At 39.1% G+C, this 18,932-nt stretch overlaps 3 protein-coding genes across 6 annotated transcripts; all 3 read left to right on the forward strand.

Moving 5' to 3' along the window:
- The first annotated feature begins 421 nt into the window (after positions 1 to 421).
- Positions 422 to 4,434, forward strand: rbm4.3 (RNA binding motif protein 4.3). Its single transcript, XM_049481995.1, has 4 exons — positions 422 to 505; positions 2,210 to 2,655; positions 2,791 to 3,450; positions 3,779 to 4,434. The coding sequence occupies exons 2-3, from the start codon at positions 2,247 to 2,249 to the stop codon at positions 3,420 to 3,422; spliced, it is 1,041 nt and encodes a 346-aa protein (XP_049337952.1). The 5' UTR covers positions 422 to 505; positions 2,210 to 2,246; the 3' UTR covers positions 3,423 to 3,450; positions 3,779 to 4,434.
- A 1,584-nt stretch (positions 4,435 to 6,018) lies between these two features.
- On the forward strand, positions 6,019 to 11,440 carry rbm4.2 (RNA binding motif protein 4.2). 4 transcript variants are annotated; one of them, XM_007250182.4, is made up of 4 exons: positions 6,019 to 6,123; positions 8,483 to 8,918; positions 9,219 to 9,984; positions 10,206 to 11,440. In XM_007250182.4, exons 2-3 carry the CDS (start codon positions 8,507 to 8,509, stop codon positions 9,965 to 9,967), a joined length of 1,161 nt encoding a protein of 386 aa, XP_007250244.3. In that variant the 5' UTR covers positions 6,019 to 6,123; positions 8,483 to 8,506; the 3' UTR covers positions 9,968 to 9,984; positions 10,206 to 11,440. The 4 variants fall into 4 exon arrangements, with proteins under 4 accessions (XP_007250244.3, XP_007250243.3, XP_022534269.2 ...); XM_007250181.4 differs by having other exon boundaries at positions 6,048 to 6,147; XM_022678548.2 differs by lacking the exon at positions 6,019 to 6,123 and adding an exon at positions 6,155 to 6,545.
- A 776-nt stretch (positions 11,441 to 12,216) lies between these two features.
- rbm4.1 (RNA binding motif protein 4.1) lies at positions 12,217 to 17,959 on the forward strand. Its single transcript, XM_007250183.4, has 3 exons — positions 12,217 to 12,389; positions 14,302 to 14,739; positions 15,317 to 17,959. The coding sequence occupies exons 2-3, from the start codon at positions 14,328 to 14,330 to the stop codon at positions 16,159 to 16,161; spliced, it is 1,257 nt and encodes a 418-aa protein (XP_007250245.2). The 5' UTR covers positions 12,217 to 12,389; positions 14,302 to 14,327; the 3' UTR covers positions 16,162 to 17,959.
- The last annotated feature ends 973 nt before the right edge of the window (positions 17,960 to 18,932 follow it).

The raw sequence follows: 18,932 nt of genomic DNA on the forward strand, positions 1-18,932 counted from the left end.
TCCATTGCAATTTTTTTAATTGCCTATAACAAGTTTCATTATTTTGTGTTTCCTGAAAAACGTATTTTATATTAGAAGAGTGCAAATATGGAATTAATATGTAACTGATATACTTTTTAAGGGTTATCGTATAAATACAGAAAGGTAAAACGCTGAATGGAAAAGTACATTTCTCGAGGGTGGTGATTATTTTTATTTTGTATTGATTTAAACTATGGCACATTTAACCTGGATTGGTATCGATGGAGCTGCTATCCTTGGTTTCGGACTGAACGAAAATCCGGGGTTCCGCTCTTTTCTTTAATGTCCTGTGTGAAACACGATTGGCTCTTATTCAAATCAATCACGTTCAAAAAGAGCTTTGACGAATCAAGAGTCGGCTTGAGGCGCTTGTCCCGTCCGTTCGCTCACGCTGATTGGTTGAACCGTTAGATGGGCGGGGATAAAGCAGACAGCTTTAATATAGCGGCGACACCCGCGTTTCCAGCGCGGGGAGAAGGAAGTGGTGAGTAGGGTTTATGTACTTTGACCTTCTGACTGGAGATTGTTTAGTGTTAAATTAGTTGGTTTTGGGGAGTAAACGGGGGATTTGGAGCATATTTATTGGAGTATTAACAGTTGGTGTTTGTATATGAAGCGTATTCGGTTTATTTTCTCGTAATTCACTGGCTAATCTCATTAAGTTGGGCTGCCAGCTAGCATTAGCCGTTAGCTTGTTCTCGGTCGCTGGTGTAACTAAATTAACGCAAAATGTGGGAGTTAGCATGGCTAGATGAACGTAGTTGGGTGAATTCAGTAGGTTTCTGTCGGTTTAAGGGCAGTAAAATTGGTAATACTGTGTTTAGGAAAGCCTTACAGTTTATTTTACTACAAAATGAACTAACTTCCTGAATGTTCTGTGGCCTGTAGTCCCAGTCTTAATGGTTGTTAATATGACAAAGTCGCGCTGTTCGCCATTCATTTCTGACAGCGACCAGTTGAGCTGGATGGATACTTAGCCAAGTATAAAGATCAGGATATACATGAAGTATTTGCTAATACAATAGATTAATAGTTAAATACGATGGCCAATTAAGAGGAAACGTTATTTTATTTATTTAGCTACTTTCTTTTTCCATTATCTGTCTTAAGGGACACAGGAACCTCGCTGTGTCTTGCATTAGCAACAGAGCCAGCTAACAATTAGTAAACCTAGTTAAAGTAGATGAGCTATCGGTCTCGTTTTATAACCAAAGCAATCCATACGTGTTTCTAGTGTAGTGGACTGCACTCGTTTTAAATGTCTCTAAAGAAACTATTATTTAGCTAGCTATAGAAGCACAATTAGCGTGTACTTGGCTAGATGGCTAGTTAGATAAGAGCTGTTCTAGCAACCAGGAAGTGCAAATATAGTATTCTCCGACAAATACTTTCACTTTAACCCAGGGTGGCATGAATTATATATTGGTACAGTTTTTTTTTGGTGGGGACAGGTTGTCTGCCACCTGGTTAAGTTGAATGATTTGTTATGTAGAAACATTTTAAAAATATTACGGAATTTCAATGTGTCCAAGAATTCCCTGTCCAGCCTGTTATCTTGGGATATCTGCTCTTTTAGAAAAGCATTCTTTGACATCAATGAAATCACAACCTTTAATTTTAAGGTACTGAAGACACTTGCTGCATGTTAACCAATTATATTATCACTTAAAATTCCTCCTATTGTTTCCATACTTAGCTGAGGTTAGATATGTTTTAGATAAGAGCTGTTCTAGCAACCAGGAAGTGCAAATAGTTTGCTCCTACAAATACTTTCACTTTAACCACTTTAACCCTAAACAGCCAAATACACTTCTTTACATATTATTGCACATGTACACTTTTTTATTTATGATCCAGTTGTCTGCCTCATTATATTTGCCATAGACCTACCTTGTTACATTAGTAAAAATGGTACGCAGAGATGCCGATACTCTATACTACATATATTTTAAAATGTTCTATAAATTGTCAGGATTACTTCTGCGGAACGTAAAACATAGAATTAAAGTTTTGTAAGGAACTTTACACATCTCCTAAAGGGCCTATAACATGTCACCATGGGCTCCTTTGGGTTAAAATGTGCTTCCTGATTTTATTGTAGTGTTTTATTTAATAATGGAATTATTAAAAGCCCTTAATAAAATAGATTTGTCCACTTCTAACATCTCATTTGCATTTTTTTGTGCAGTTTGTTTCAGACCTGGTTTCGTTGTACACCAACAATCATGGTAAAGATCTTTGTTGGGAACCTGCCATCAGAGGCCGAGACTGATGAGATCCAGTCGCTCTTTTCTCAGTACGGGACAGTCACAGAATGCGCCATCATCAAAAACTTTGCTTTCGTCCACATGGATGATCGCAAGAGTGCCACAAAGGCAATCCGCAGTCTTCATCTGTACAAGCTGCATGGTACACCCATTAATGTTGAGGCAAGCCGTGGCAAGAACCAGGGCCCAGTCAAGCTGCATGTGGCTAATGTAGAGAAGGGTGCAGAGGAAGAGCTCAGGGCTTCATTTGAAGAATATGGTACAGTAACAGAATGTGCCATAATCAAAAACTTTGCATTCGTACACATGAGCAACTTTGACGAGGCCATGGATGCAATGAAGGGCTTGGACAACACTGACTTTCAAGGTATATACTTTTCCAGTTTTTGAGTTTAAAATGATAAAGGCCAGATTTATTTGACCATATGGGATGTAAAATATTAATAACATGTCTGTATAAACATGTGATTTTAATGCTGCTATCCCTTTTTTTTTCTTGTAGGTAAAAGAATTCACGTCCAGATCTCCAAGAGCAGACCACGAGGAGAGGACGATGGTTATGGTCCAGAAAGTGGAGGCTACTGGCCACCCCGTTTTCCTGATGAACGCCCTGAGCCAGGTCCTCCTGGCTACCCTAGAGGCCGCTACGGTTACCCCCATCCACCACCACCTCCCCCACCTCCACCTAGGCGCCCCCCCTATGCAGAGCGCGGCTATGCTTCATACGATCGTGAACGGGATGGTAACGGGGTGGTGGATTATTATGAGAAGTATCGTGCTCGTCCCTACAGCCTTTCCTCATATGAGGAGCGCAGAATGGGCTCTATACCCCCACCCCCTCCACCCCCTTCATCTGGCATCATGAGGGAGCGAATGGCTCCTTCCGGTCTTGACCCCTATGAGCGACGTCCAATGCCTCCCCCGCAATCCTCATATTATGCCAGAGATCGTAGCCCCATCACAAGGGCCCCACCAGCCCCTGCAGCAGCTGCGGGAAATGGCTATTCATATGAGCGATCCCGTCTCTCCCCTCTTTCCATGTCCCGGCCCCCCATGTACGGCGCGCCTCGTTCCAGGGACCCCTACTCTGACAGGTTGCCTCCACCACCACCACCTGCGCGCTTTTCATACTAAAGTGAATGTCTGCACTTGTGTACCCAAGGTGAGGATAGGCTCTCAGTGCAAGAGCTTTTTAAATCGCAGTATAAAGGCGTTTTCCTTAAACAAAGACCCTGTCTTCCAGAACACTCGCAATGCAACATGTCCGCCAGTGCATAGAGTAAAGGGAATGCGTAATTTGCACCAATATCGACTAATGTTACAGTAAAACCTGCTAAACTGCAGTGATCATGTAGTCTAACTAATGTGCGCACAGGCGTTCTAATTTTGCGAAAATATGTAATAAGGTACATAGGATGATGCACTTTACAGTGCAATTTAAGAAATTGCTCTGCTACGCTCTTGACTCATGTGATTTGCTCTCTTTTCAGGTGTAAATTATCCGACAAGATCGTCGTTGTTGTCTCCAGGTGCACACGACGCAATACACCCCTCGTCTGACGGAGCGCGTTTCGTTTGCCTGCGCCTCACATATTGGAAGAGTTCTTTTGCGGACTTCACACTTTAAACTTAAACGCTTTTACTCGACTCGAATTCAGTCCTTTTTGCTTAAACTGTAACCCTTTGCCTAATCTGTTCTGCTTGTTTTTACTATGTAGACTTCAACAGGTGATTGAGCTATTCTAACGTAAAGCAGACAGGCTAAACATTTTAGATTCTGTTAAACTATTATTACAGCTATCGCTGTTTCTCAATGTGGCAGTTTCACTGTCAGCAGTCAGAGTTTATGTACGTTTTTCTGGTATTTCTGTAAAATCAAAACGTTTTGTGTAATTTGGAGGCTAAGTTTGAATCTTTTGTAAGCTGGTTAAACTTTGTACCTGCCTCCAGGATGAACAGTCTTGGAGTGGATTTAATGAGTACACACGTGCGCCTTGCGATTTAAATTAATTTGATGAGCAATAAGAGCGTAATTTGAAATAAGTTGTCAGATTTTCTTTCAAATGGAAATTTCGTTGCAGATTGGCAGTCCCTCGCATACCATGTTTTCTTTATATTTTGTTTTTAATAAAAAATCTGACTCATGCGTCGATTTTGTTTGCTTTATTTTGAGCGTTGGGAGGTTTTATGGAAGTTAAATGTGACTGAGTGTAGAGACAAACTCGTCACATGAACGTTGAGGATGCGAAGCTGAAGGTTGGCAGGGCACTATAATGAAACGTAAATCTGCGCATGCTATACGACGTCTAATTATAAAAACAACGTCATGTCCCATATTACTTAATAGCGTTTGTAGATTTTCCCTATTCAATCTTCAAGCAACACATTACTCATGTCTCACCATGTATTTCTAATGTTCCCTGTTGGTCTTCCGAATGCAGTTTGCTGGTCGTCACCTCCCCTATTAAATTTATTAAACTTCCCAAATAAAACGTAATGTACTTTTTAGAATCTCAATCTGCCCTGCTTTAGTTGTAAAGGTTGGATGGCCAGCTCAGGTAAGTTGGTTATGATATTCATAACCTTGCATGCCTTTTATAATTGGATGCAAGTAAGTGAAGATGTAAAGTAGAGCTCAAACTTATTTTTATTTTATTTCTTTGTAAAGAAGAGTATGACCTTTTGATATTTTAGTAGTTTAAACTGTGAAAGCTCCAACTGTTCATAGAGAAATGTGCAGAGATTTAAGTAAAAAAAAAAAAAAAAACATTGTATATGTTTAGGCATCAAAGTGTTTGTGTTATGCCTTTATAATAAATAGAATGTGTAAATGCATTTAAGCATTTTGGAATGGAATAAGAAAAACTTTTTTAGAAGGGTTTCCAGGTGTGGTATTTTGCAATAAAAAGTCTTTAAAAATTGTTGGTCTGTTTTTTCTTTCCCCAAAAACATGGGATTGTACAACAGCTAAGCCGATTTTAAGCAAGCCCAATATAACAGTGTTTGGGAAAAGGGAAAGCCTAATAAAATAAAACAGTTGATAAAAGCAAAGGTTTTTAAGCTTGCCAGCTATTCAAGTTAGATTTGTTGATCTTTTTTTGTGGAGAACTTGACTGCACCTATTCAAAAATGGTGGACCAATAAAATAGCTTTTTGTGGATCTTAACAGAAGATTATCCAATTTGGGTAACTGTTTCTTTAACCCCACTCCATTTGAAGACAAATACTTGCGTCAGTGTTAGTTGTTACCTTTGGTGAATGGCCCAGAATAAATAAGGGAATGTATATAGATGCAGTACAGTAAATAAAAACCTGCAAAACAGATTTTATTCAGTTTAAACCAGAAAGGGTCCAATAACTAAATTGTTGCTCATTTCCATGGCGCTTTACTTAATGGCAACGGTTTGTCCTGTGTTTTGTGTTTATGATCATTTTAAAGGTCCTCAGTATGAGAGTAGTAAATAGTATTCTATTAAAAGCCTATAACAAATGACGGTACTTTCACTTTTGGTACAGAAATACAGTTTCTGGCACATACTTGTGTACTTTTATTGAAGTGGAGGTCTAAATTGAGGACTTTTACATTTACATTTAGAGTTATATTTTACTCTGATTGGTTAAGTACAGGGCTTGCGTGCCCTGGCCACTAATGCTATTTTCGCGTGCTCGTCCTAAATCACGTTATACATGTATAACATAGAAAATTGACAAATAAAAAGGCTAAAATATCTCGGGTGAGGTTTGACGTGCCGGAAGCGTGCTGTGTTTTTCTAGCGACGCCATTTCGTGGCTCCATTCATTTCCTCTGGCGGCCGCTTTCGTATTGGATTGGACGGTAAGAGCAGGTCGATTTTTATAGGTATAAACTTTAATTTCTTCAATAATTGGATTATAACATGCTTTTTACATTAGACAGTCGCGCGTTTCTCATTTCCACTCGTTTTCACTGCGTGTTTCGCGTGTTTTCCCCGTGTTCTGAACTGTTTTCGGTTCGTGTGGCTAGGCTAGCTAACCGCTCTCCGGCGTTCATGAGACCCACGAATTGTCCGGTCCACCTTAAAAACTTGAAGCAGTTCAAGTGCAGCCCGGCACGAGCACAGCGTTTTTCAGCACTCCAGTTCACTGTTTTTCTAAGGTGGACTGAGGAATTCTGTTAAGTTAAATACTACGGAGTCGAGCTGCTCCACAGGCGGATACTGAGGCCCACAGGCCTTCGCTTACCCGTGCTGACGTGTTTCTGACTGGAGTTTAATCCGAGTTAGTTAACAGTTTACACCGTGTCTGTATCCAGTAAGATTAGCAAAATCTTCTCAACAAAACTGCTGAGTAATCCACTGACACCGCGCTAAAATAGCGTTAGCTTGTCAGAATCTAAAACAACATAACGAACGCTAGCTAATCTAGGCTAACGCTAGTTACCTATTAGCGAGCTAGTAACGTTAGCATTGCTAGCTAACTATCTACCCTGGCTAAATTTATTTTTTTTCTTGTAAGTTACATTTTTAGAAAAATAAGTTAAGTTACAACCAAGGACATTTTAGTTAAAAGTACAGTAGTATCTAGTTCACAGTGACAACTCAAGTAACTTATACTCAGGAAAATAATACAATTTGAGTGTATATCCCTAGCTACATATATATTTTTTTATTTAGTACATTTTACAAAACATCACAATGCAAACAAAGTCACCCAAGATAATTAAAAAACAAACATCCAAAAAGGTTTATACAAGATAAACAAAACTTTTATACTGACAACACATCTCGTTCGTCAACCAGCAAATTTAATAATTTCATGTAACGTTACTTGATATTGGACACAGGCAGTTAAGAGGCTCAAGAAATACATTAAAAAATTTTGTTGTTTTTACCTAAATTTAATTTGTCCAGATAGAGTTTCTCAAAAAGATCTGCAGATTCAAAGTAACGTTAAAGTTTACATTAAAGACCCTATAGTTAAAACAAAAAATAACATATTTACATTTTACATTTTAAATCTACCCTGAAATAAAAAAAAATCGATTACGACTATGAATTTTTGCATAACAACTCATGTTTTTTTATTCAACTAGCTTTAATATTAACATGGTGCAAACATAGCTAACATTTCTTGTATTTTAGTTAAAGAAGTGTTACACACGGTTATTCCTTTTTTGAAAATCGTGTGTAACTACATATTTGTGAGAGAGAGTCTAATCCTGGATAACTCTTGCACAGAAATCAATTTATCTATCTAGTTAATTGAATCTATATAACATGTTATGCAGTCTTCTGCAAAAGCTTGAGCACCCCTGGTCAAAATGCATTATTTTTTTATTGTGTGTTTGCACTCTACACACTTCTGCACAGTTTAATTGGTTATTGATGGTTATTGTGGTTTTCTGGTATGTTTGACAAAAAATGACAGAAAAAAGACCTAATGTAGATTGTTTGTTCTCTGTAGTAATATTTGTTTAGTTTGAAAATGAACAAAAAATGATTTCCACTGGGGTGCCTAAACATTTGCATTGTACTGTATATAGCTAGCTAATTAGGCTATATACAAAGGTGGGTATTAAGGAATGCTGTTTCCTTTATTGAGTTTAAATTTTAGCGTTTAAATACATTTATACAGTAGGTTAGCACTGTGGATTTATTTTATTGTATCATGAAGAATTGTTATTGTGCTACACCATACACTTTGTTAATGTAGTAAGTATGGAAAAGTAAATAAATACAATTATTAAGAATTAGTTGCTCCTGATTAATTAAAACGTGATGTTAAAATGAAGCAATACACACTGTACATGGATTGTACATCCATATCACTTGCTATCCTATTATAATATATTGAGCTCGCCTTACTTCTTAGCTTTAGCATTTTATTGTGCACCAATAAGGAAGATAAAAACGCTGTTTACAATAAATTTAAATTCCAGACATGATAGAAGTTTCACTGCCTTTTTATTCCAGCATGCTACATTTGATCTATTATTTAGTTTAACCAAGGAAGCAATACTTTGTGGTATTAGCTTATATTTACCCACCTTTGTATATACCTAATACAGATAGAAAGAAAGACCTTAAAAGTTATAGGGCGATTAGTCTTATTTGCCATTTTATTTATTGGTGTGATCAGGTTTGTTAGACAGTTGAATCCAGATCGCTCAACAAAACTTTTTTAATATGCCTTTCACAACTATACTCTCTACCCAGGAGCAAAAAATATCGGCGGTAAAGATGGTTAAGATCTTTGTTGGCAACCTTACATCAGATACAACTAAGGAAGACCTGCACAGTCTTTTCTCGCCGTACGGCAGAATCAAAGAGTGTGATGTGCTGCGGAATTTCGGCTTTGTGCACATGGATGATAAGGAGGCGGCATCGGAGGCTGTTCGTAAGCTCCACCATGAAATGCTGAACGGGCAGGCCATTAATGTGGAGCTGAGTCGAGGGAAACCCAGAGGAACTACCAAGCTGCATGTAAGCCACATCAGCAATGACTGCACGAATCAGGAGCTGCGGGAGAAGTTTGAAGAGTTTGGTCCTGTGGCGGAGTGTGACATTGTTAAGGATTATGCCTTTGTACACATGGAGCGAAGGGAAGATGCCATGGAAGCCATCAGTGCTCTGGACAACTCTACCTTTCAAGGTGAAATTTACAGGCAGCGAAGAAAGAGTGCTTTCCAGAATTTAAAGTATTTCTGTTTAGTAATAGTGGCTTAAGTAGTAATTAAGTTTCACCTTTACCTAAGAAGACACAGTAGTTATCATTGTTTAATCTTTTGACTAGATTTATGTAAAATTTTTCGTACGTGAAGTTTGATCCATTCAGTGACGGTTCCACAGCAGCAGGGCATTTTGGCTGTCTTGCTTTGTTCATGCTCTTGAATGCGATGGCGTAAGCGAAAGGTTTTACACTGTTTTGCGTGTCTTTTCTTCCTCTCATAAGGCAAGGTGATAAACGTGCAACTGTCCACCAGTCGCCTTCGCACGGTGCCGGGCATGGGAGACATGAACGGCTGTTACGTCTGCGGGGAATCCGGTCACTGGTCCAAAGACTGCAGGCGTGGTCAGAACGGTAGCTATGGGGGCGGCCCTGTGGGAGGAGGATTCCATGATGGCAGGGGTTACTCTGGAGCAGAACATGGTTATGGTCGGGGAGGCCCAGAAATGTATCCTGCTAGAAGCTATCCAGCAGTAATGTCTGCTGGCCCAGCAGTGAGCCACCAGCCCACCTACGGTATTTCACGTGATTATGGTTCTGATGTCCGGGATAGGTACCTCAGCAAGCCAGTGAGTGCCTACCTGGAGAGGTCCTCAGTCTATGAGCGTGACCCCTACAGTGCCATTGATTACTATGAGAAGTACCGTACTCGGGCCTCCGCCTCTAGCTATTATGAGGATAGACGGCTCGCCATCCCCCCTCCTCCCCCTCCCTCTTCTTCCTCTCTCTCAAGGATGCGGTTGGCTGCTTCCAGCCTTGACCCCTACGACCGCCACTCACTGTCAACTGCCATGCCATCTGCAGCCTCATCATACTACTCGCGGGACCGTAGCCCAATCAGAAGAGTCGGCGCTGGCTCTGACGGCTACTCGTACGAGCGCTCGCGTCTTTCCCCGGTCTCAAGGAGCAGCTCGTATGCCGTGTTGCGGGCCAGGGACCCTCCTTCCACTGAGCGGGCGCGATATGCTTACTAAGCCACACACATGCCAAGGTGAGCGATTTGGGGCACATAATTCTCAGCGTGGTTTTAATTTTGATCCTGAGGATGTGAGCTGACATGCTAAATGTGTTTAGAGAAACAAAAAAATAAATAAAATTTAGTGAATCGCATCAAATGGTCGGTGATGTAAAGGGATGTCGCTTCATGGTGCAAGTAAGTCTGGGAGGTGTCTTATGGGATGTCTTACAAATTTATAATTATGTTTCTTCCAGGTACGCTGAATAAGAAGGATGTTTCCTTTGCGATCATTCCTTTCACCTTGCTTCGATCAAAAGAAAAAAAAATGGAGAATGCAGGACTGGATATAAAAGATGGTGGACTGAGAAAACACATGGTTTTGTTATTATTTGTCAGTGCTCAGCCTGTTTTAACATGTTTAAGTTGATCAAATAGTATCAGAATTGTCAACATTCTGTCTTTTTGTACATTACACAACATGATATCATACAGTTTATTACTGATTAGCTTGTGTTGGTACACAAAACAGCCTGTGTAATAAAGCACAATGTTTAGCAGGTTCATGTTCATTTAAATCTTGCGTGTTTGCTTTTCAGTTTGCAGAGGCCAGCTTATATTTTAGCTTTCAAATATGTTTAGAAGCATAGCCACGTATGTAAGCTTTGCAACTTATCATTTGTTTGCTTTAACCCTTATGTGATCTACCACAGAGTCACATTAGTTTTTTTTTGTCTGTTTTTTGGGGTCCTGATGCACTGTTTTTATCTTAATTTCTTGATTTATTTTTTAGAAAGCATTACATGTCTTGTGAGGACAATCTCTTCATCTGGGAATATATATATTGGGTTGATTTTATTTCTCATGCCTGTGATGTTTCAAAAGCTGTATGACAGAAAAAATGTAACATAAAATGAACATTCCTTTTATCTTACTTTTTCTCTCACACCTCTCACTGGCACATTTACTGATCTGAACTTCAGGTGGCAGTCTACCTTCTCCTTTTTCTCACCTGCAAACAAGATGTTTGTTCATCTGTGCTAATGTGACTAACCTGCTGTTACTTTCAGCTTAATGGAACAGGATTTTTAGCTTTTCAAATATACAGCAAAACCCAAATTGGGTCATACAATTTAAAGCGTCAAAACAGAATTATTTCGTCAGTAGTACACAGCTTATTTCCTACCTAATGGTGGCTTTAAAGAATGTGCAAGTCAGTGCTTACTTGTTCTACAAACCAGTGTTCATGGACTTGGCTGAGGTCATACTGAGGTTTGGGGAATAGAAGTCAATGTATAGCTGTACATAAGCAATAGAAATGTGATGACCAATTATTGCTCAGGGCTCAGTTCACCTTTTAAGATCGGTGGTGTGGTGTAACTTTATAGGTGCCTTGATAAGTATGGTGAAACTGTTTATAAATTAGATTTCCTTCAGAGGTAGTGTGTTTTATGAAATCTTTTGTAATAAACCAAATTATTTTTGGGTGGAATTGTGTGGTGACCTGTTATTTTTCTCTTTGATGAATAGTCATACCATTAGTTGTTAATTTAAAACTAATACTATAATTCTTAATTGAATTACACATATAATCTATAGCAAATCATACATGGGGATGTGGGAGCGGTGAAACAGTGTAGCCCTAACTGATAGAAAGTACTATATCATATTTTTCATCAAATACGTTCCAAATAAATACAAGGCAGCAAAATTAAGTAACAGTGGAGGAATCTACAAGAAGGGCAAACAAAAACCCATAAAACATTTTGAATACACTCCCAATTTTAATACCACAGAACTTCAGTATTCAGTAGATTCAGTACTTATAATGATGGCTTTTGTATAGTTCATATCAAAACTGAATTGGCCATAAAAAGAAATCTACATATATTGTGTAAAAAACTGCATGTTTAGCGATTAATAATATTGTTACACTTTTTTTTACATGATTTGCACTGCAGTTCAGCCTTAAGCTAGGTATGATTTTTACATAATTAGATTAGATTAGACTCAATTTGTCAATGTAAAAAAGTACAAAGCAACGAAATGTAGTTTAGTATCTAACAAGAAGTTTAATAGCAGCAAGTGTAAAATATACATGCATGGGTATATATTAAACCGTACAATATACACAGATTATGGAATTTGATTTTTGAAGGCAGTTCAGCCTTAAATTGGGTGTAATATTTTTCCGCGTCTGGCACTGCAGTTCAGCCTTAAATTGTTGAATAGTTCTCCAGGTATGCCATGAATAATACTTTTACATCCAAATAGGGACATGGCGATGGTGTGAATGGGGGCTATTGAGTCGGCGTGGCTGTGTATTGTGCGTGTGGTGTGAGAGGGGGAGGGATCTGGTAGGCGCGTCTTTCTGGTGTCTTCGCCATTTCAGTCGAGACTGGGATCCTGGGCCTGGCTGCTGGGTACGAAGCGACTGAAAGGTACGGTACTGTGCACCTATATCTCACATACAGAGCTCTGTAATGTGCAGGTTTACTAGTTTACATGAATTAAGCGGTGATTTAACGGCACAATTCAGCTCCAGGTTTCCTGCAGCTGATGTTCGGTCTGGAGATGGGTAATCCAGGTCCAGAAAGTAGAAATCCAGCCCAGGGTTTTGTGCTTCAGCAGAGCCGCCCAGCCAGTCGGAACCAAACCCTGAAGTGGATTTCTACTTTCAGCACCTGAATTACCCATCACTAGGCTCAATTTCAGCCTTTAGTACCATTTAATGATCGATACCTTATTTTTCTGTGTATAACAGTTCATATTTGGCCTTTTTAAAATCCTAATTCTAATGAACTGTTCACACCCTAACCCTCACTATCTGTCTCTCTGTGCAGCGTGCTTCTCTATTGTCCTCAGTGTGAGTGTAGGCCTACCCCGCCATTCACATCTCTATTTACTCTTTTTTATCTTTTAATTCGGTGTATTTAATGCATAATTACTATAATCATTACTACTGAGAGTGTTTTGTGCGCTAATTCTTGCATGATTGTATTTTTTTTGTGCGATTTATATATCATAACACCAAGCACGATGCAGCATCCTAAGAATAACGACACGTGATTGTAGTAATGGAGCCATCTAATTCTATTTTTTTTTTTACATATTTATCCTAAAAAAATAATTCTAAAATAAATATAAAATAAATGCTAAATAATAGATGAAAAATGAATTCCAAGCCATTTTGGAGCTTTTCAGATGGTCCGTTTCAGTGGAAGACCATGTAGAAAGATTTAATTCCACACCATTGTGTAGCATTTCTGTTGGTTTATTCACACTGAGAGAATGAAAACCACAAGTGCTAGATTTGACTCATTATGCCAAAACGTTGAAAATGTAATTTTTTTGGGGGGATGATAGCTACAACATACATAAAGTACAAGATTGTGTATGCATACTCTGTGGATTTTGTTTATTCAACAGATTGGGAATAAACATCCATATTAATACTGAGAGCCAGTTTTCCAGATCGTGATGAGGTCTGAACCTAGAGTATAGATTTCAATATAATTCTTATATCATTAGCATTGGAAGTTTAATTTACTGAATTTGTTTGCACTAAGGTACACTCTGTTGCTACTACTCTGTACAGCATGTAACTTATTCTGGATGAACAGAACAATAGAAATGCTCAAAAATTACATGAATAAACTTTTTTAATTTTACATTGACATCCATTCAGATTCAAATTTAACATTTATGTCGTCTGAAAATCACCATTTTGGAGATGCACATTTTCATTAAAAGATAATAAAATAATAAACAATACGAAGGCCTGTAATCAAATGCAGATCAAAACGTTGTACTTTAACAGTTTATTTAATGTAATGCAGAACATAAGTAAACTCGGTTGTGGTTACAGAAATCAGAATAAAAAAATCATTTTCTTTCTTTATCCAGATTATGGGCAGTTGACCTCTTTCCGAAATGGGCTGTTATGCAAATTGTGCAAATATTTTGTTGATTTTTAAGCACCAGCACCTCTGTTATTGTATTTTATTAAAGCATATAACAAATGTTACTATGGCTTTTCATGAAATGCAGTTCAAACTGTAAGTACGTTTTCTGTATTTATACATATACCTCAAGATTCTTGTTAATCATACAGACCGACAGTTTAAGTATATATACTGGCAGTCTTAGCTGATTGATTGCATCTAAGAATAAAGTGCCAGCATGTTTATTACTAAGGATGGGGATGATTTCCTGATTACCCCAGCCACCCCAGCCAGAGGGCGGTGCTCGCTAGGATGGTCTCGCAAGATAACACTTAACACACCTCTATTTATTACAGTGAATGATTCAGTGCCGCTTTGTTTTAAATGCTTTATTTTTGTCTTTTTACAGGATTGTGGTGTGAGACTCAAGCCAAAATGGTTAAAATCTTCGTTGGGAATCTTTCCCCAAACACAACCACCGATGAGCTTCGCTCTCTGTTCTCTCAGTATGGGAAAATATCTGAATGTGACATAGTGAAGAACTTCGGCTTTGTCCACATGGACGACAAAGCTGAGGCTGAGGAGGCCATCCGCAACCTTCATCACTACATGCTTAATGGCCTTGCCATGAATGTGGAAATGAGCCGAGGAAAACCGAAGGCTTCCACTAAGCTTCACGTGGGGAACATCAGTAGTAGTTGTACCAACCAGGAGTTGCGGGCCAAGTTTGAGGAGTATGGTCCTGTGGTTGAGTGTGATATTGTGAAGGACTATGCCTTCGTACACATGGAGAGGGTGGAGGATGCTATGGAAGCCATCAGTGGGCTGGACAACACAGCCTTTCAAGGTGAACCAGCATGCAGAGCTAGGGCTTCAATTTGTCTCTTACAGAAACACATATGTATACAAATATCTATGTCCATAACTTGAAAGTAATTTTAACTTTGCAACTTTTGTAGCGAATATAATCTCTAAGGCATGTGGGTAAGTAAGACTGGTAAGCAAGTTTGATGCTCATCTTTTTTGAGTTCACACACATGCTTTATACTTGACCTCAGCTTTGATCAGGAGTTTAGCTTATGTAATTCTTGAAACCCAGAACCTTTAAGCTCAAATGCACTAAGATCCCTATTATCTTAATCTACAATCTGTTTGATTTGGAAGATTTTCATTGTTTAAAATGATATGATTCACAATAATCTTAAATAAGATTTTATCAGTGGCAGCTCTTTCTTAATTTGCTTTGGTTTTGGCCAGAAAACTTAAAAAATTACTACATTAGTTTAAATTATCTACATTGTCCATAGATCACAAATCTTACTTCATGCCTAAATGGAGCATACAAGACTTTAACACTCGTCTATCTGTGTAGTATTTGTTGAGAAGTATCGTGGCAAATTTTCTTGCGTCTTTCTTTTTTCAAGGGAAACTGATGAGCGTGAAGCTTTCGACTAGCCGACTGCGTACTGCGCCGGGAATGGGAGAGAGGACGGGTTGTTATCGGTGTGGGCAGGAAGGCCACTGGTCCAAAGAGTGCCCGCTGGACCAGAATGGTTCCTACCGAGAGGGCTCAGAAGGATACGGTCCCCCAAGATTCAGTGGGGGTAGTGGTGGTGGTGGTGGTCGCGGCGGTCGCGGTTTCCATGGTGGCGGCTTCAATGGCGAACCGGCCTACGGCGGCAACTATGCACCCGTGCAGGGATTCTCTCGCGGAGACGGTTACCCTAGTGGCCCTGGGTTCGGACGTGGCACAAGCTATGAGAGTGCAGTGAGTTATGGTGTGCCACCGAGCTACAGCGTTGGCGCGGTGTACGGCAGCGAAGCGACGTATGCCAGCAGCGGCGCGGGCTATGGCAGCGCGGTGCCCGGGTACCCCATTCGGCGAGCGCCCTATGACGAACGGGATCCGTACGGGGTGGTGGACTACTACGAAAAGTATCGGGCGCGTCCGTATGGAGGCGGGTATTTCGAAGACCGGCGCGCTGTCCCTGTTCCTGCCCCTCCTCCCCCTGCGTCCTCAACCATTGCTCGAGATCGCCTGTCCTCTTCTAACCTTGACCCATACGAGCGCCGCCCCATTCCCCCTACACCGACCCCCATCTCTTCATACTATACCCGCGATCGGAGCCCGATTCGACGACTCCCCGTCGAGGCGGAAGGATATTCGTACGATCGGTCGCGCATCTCCCCGGTTCCCTCGATCAACCGGAGCTCTGCGTACGACATGGCGCGGGATCCCTACGGCGATCGGGCACGCTACGCGTTCTAACCTAACACCTGCCTATGATTAGCTAATGTCCACACTCACACTGTACAGTACAACAAATATTTCTCTAACCTTTAGTGTTGTTTCTGGACTTTCAGGGGTGCGTAGCATTTATGTATTGGGTAAAAGTCATGCTGACAAATAGGAAAACTGGTTTCAGATTGGTTTTAGTGTTTAGGTTCATTCAAAGTTTATCCATTTAACAGTTGTAATTTTAGTTCTTTAGTTATAAAGATTTTTTTGTTTTGCAGGGATTCTGATTACCAAGCATACACCAAAGGAATGTCAATTTCTACAAGATTTATAATTTCTCTAACATATCATTGTCCATTGTCCAAAAGAAATTGGGAAAATTGGCTTGGAATTGCAGTCTATATCACAACTAGTTCTGATGAAAATTTACAGGTGATTTTATACAGAAGCCTGCCCTAAGCAGTGCCTGCAACATAATACAGAGTAAAAAATACCACAAAATAAATGGCTAATAGTTAGTGTTATTTACAGTCTTGCAGATTTTGGTAAAAAAAATAGTTTAATGTATGCTTGGGACCGGGATCCGAGTTTAAATTCAAGTAATGCTACTTTGCTCCCATATTGGCTGGGAAAGATGGCTTAGTTTGTCTCCGCAATGAAAGAATGCTGGCTTTAGCCAAAAACAGGCCTCTGCTGACTAGAAAACTAGACAATTTAGGCTCTTGTCAAAACCTGATTGCCCTACAACTCTGCATTAGAAGGGTAGTTGAGAAAGGTGTTACAGTGGCTTGGAAGTCTCTGCAGAAGCATATGCTTATTTCACATTCCCAAATGCTTCAGACAGTGTGTAGGAATTAGTGATTAGTGTCTAACATTGTGGATATTTAAAATTTGGCAGAAATTCCCCAAAAAACAAGAACGTTGTGAGTGTCTGTCTGTCTTTCTGTCTCTTTACAGGTGTTCCTCAGTCAAACCTTCACAGATATAGTTATTCAGAGATTTTCAGTGAATAAGTTCCGGCCTGATTGTGACATTGCAGATAAAGCGCTTTTTCTTAGAAGTTTTACCTTTTTGCTTTTGCTTTATGTTTATTCATCATTCAACGCAAGTATGTAAGTCTTTTGAGTTAGTTAAAAAGAATTTACAGAGCCTCTAATTGGAGGTCATTTATAATGAAATCCAAATACGGTAGATCTGATTTTGTACTGGATTTTTTTTTAAATGTAAATGGACAGTAGAACATTTCCTCAGAAAAAGAATATTTGCAGTTGGGTAAATTATGTTAAAATTAACCAACATATGCTTTTACTGAGCATAGGACTAAAGCTAGGTTGAAAGTGTGTTTGTTAAACTGCTAACCTCTAAAAATGGATTTGTAAAAAATAATTACTTTTTAATCAGTTCTCTGTTTCTAATTTGTTTTTCTTTTTGACACGTCCATGATCCAAATTTAGCTTCGAAGCTAACATTCTATCTGTATTTAGTTTTTCTTTTTTTTTTTCTTAGATGCCTTCCTAAAGGCTGAAGCAGACTTTTAAGTTTTTGAATTAATAATTTTTACCCAGTAAGCTCTCAGAGGTTCTACAGGGGCCATTTGAAGGCTGATGCTGATCTCTGTGAGATATGGAGCAACAGTGGTGTTTTACAGGTTCTGTTCAGCCACACTAGAAGGAATTCCAGTGATACAAAGTATATTGTGATATTTTACATTAGTGAACTGCTTTGTTGTGTATAAAAATGAGCACATGCCAAAAGTAGCAGGCCTGACTTAGCAGTGTTACAGGTATTGAACTTCATTAATGTTCTCAATAAAGTTGCTGTATTTGGGTGTGTTCTTGTGATTATTGTGTTTATACCATTACAACTTTTTTTTACACACATTTTAATTTTGAATTGCCTGTCTAGAATAAAAGCTAGTAAATGAAGTGCCAACTTATTAAAAGCAGCTTATCCACCTTAAGTCATCATAATATTCATCATATTTAGTTTATATATCCCCTTTTATATAGTGTCGATCAAGCAAGATATTTAAACAGCAGATCAGCAAGTCAAATCCCTGAGATGGTAAAATGGGTCTTGGAATGTGTTAAATGGGTCTTGGAATGTATGGTAGGCTGTTCCCTAATGTGGTTTCCCAGACAGGGATTAAGCCTAGTCAGAGATGTGTATTAATTTGAACATAAAACAGTATCTAATTTGTAACTATTAAAAAGAGCCCAGGACTGGAGAAGTACTTAAGGACTAGCTGCTATGTTTGGACCAGCTACAGGTGAGGCTGACCAAAACCCAAAAAAGGAGTTAAAATAAACAATGCGTAAAAATCAGCCAGTTACAATTCCCAGCTTCTAACTGTCTATATATAGTAACAAGGGGCAAAACCACATTTTATGACTGCATTTATCAGTTCCATGCAAATTTAAAGCAGAACCCAATACATAAAAGTGTTTGTTATTTGATATTATCTTTACGGATTAAAAAAGTGATAATTGTGCCTCATAGACTTCCGTTGGGTATAAAACCTAAGCTTTACCAAGTCAAATATTTTGTACAATTGTATGCAAAAATCAGGAGCAACTGATGCAGACACAACATATTCAGGATACCAAAAAATATATATATGTAATTTTTGTAATGATGATGTAATTATGTTTTTAAAATATTTTAGTTTAGTATTACATTTGCTTCTCAAGTGGAGCTCAAATGGGTGATTTCAGGTTGACATGGCCTCTGAGTTGGTTTGTCTGTGTGTTTTACTGGGACCCAGTTGGGCTTCCCATATTTGCTTTACCATTACAGCCCAC

The sequence above is a fragment of the Astyanax mexicanus genome, chromosome 8 (genome assembly GCF_023375975.1).
Source record: "Astyanax mexicanus isolate ESR-SI-001 chromosome 8, AstMex3_surface, whole genome shotgun sequence".
NCBI classification, from domain to species: Eukaryota; Metazoa; Chordata; class Actinopteri; order Characiformes; family Acestrorhamphidae; genus Astyanax; species Astyanax mexicanus.

What these genes read in the sequence shown, in the direction of transcription:
- rbm4.3 (XM_049481995.1), top strand. Translation starts at nt 2,247, where the DNA reads ATGGTAAAGATCTTTGTTGGGAACCTGCCATCAGAGGCCGAGACTGAT. An exon ending in GGACAACACTGACTTTCAAG is followed by an intron (nt 2,656 to 2,790) that starts GTATATACTTTT and finishes TTTTTCTTGTAG; the next exon opens with GTAAAAGAATTCACGTCCAG.
- rbm4.2 (XM_007250180.4), top strand. Translation starts at nt 8,453, where the DNA reads ATGCCTTTCACAACTATACTCTCTACCCAGGAGCAAAAAATATCGGCG. An exon ending in GGACAACTCTACCTTTCAAG is followed by an intron (nt 8,919 to 9,218) that starts GTGAAATTTACA and finishes TCCTCTCATAAG; the next exon opens with GCAAGGTGATAAACGTGCAA.
- rbm4.1 (XM_007250183.4), top strand. Translation starts at nt 14,328, where the DNA reads ATGGTTAAAATCTTCGTTGGGAATCTTTCCCCAAACACAACCACCGAT. An exon ending in GGACAACACAGCCTTTCAAG is followed by an intron (nt 14,740 to 15,316) that starts GTGAACCAGCAT and finishes TCTTTTTTCAAG; the next exon opens with GGAAACTGATGAGCGTGAAG.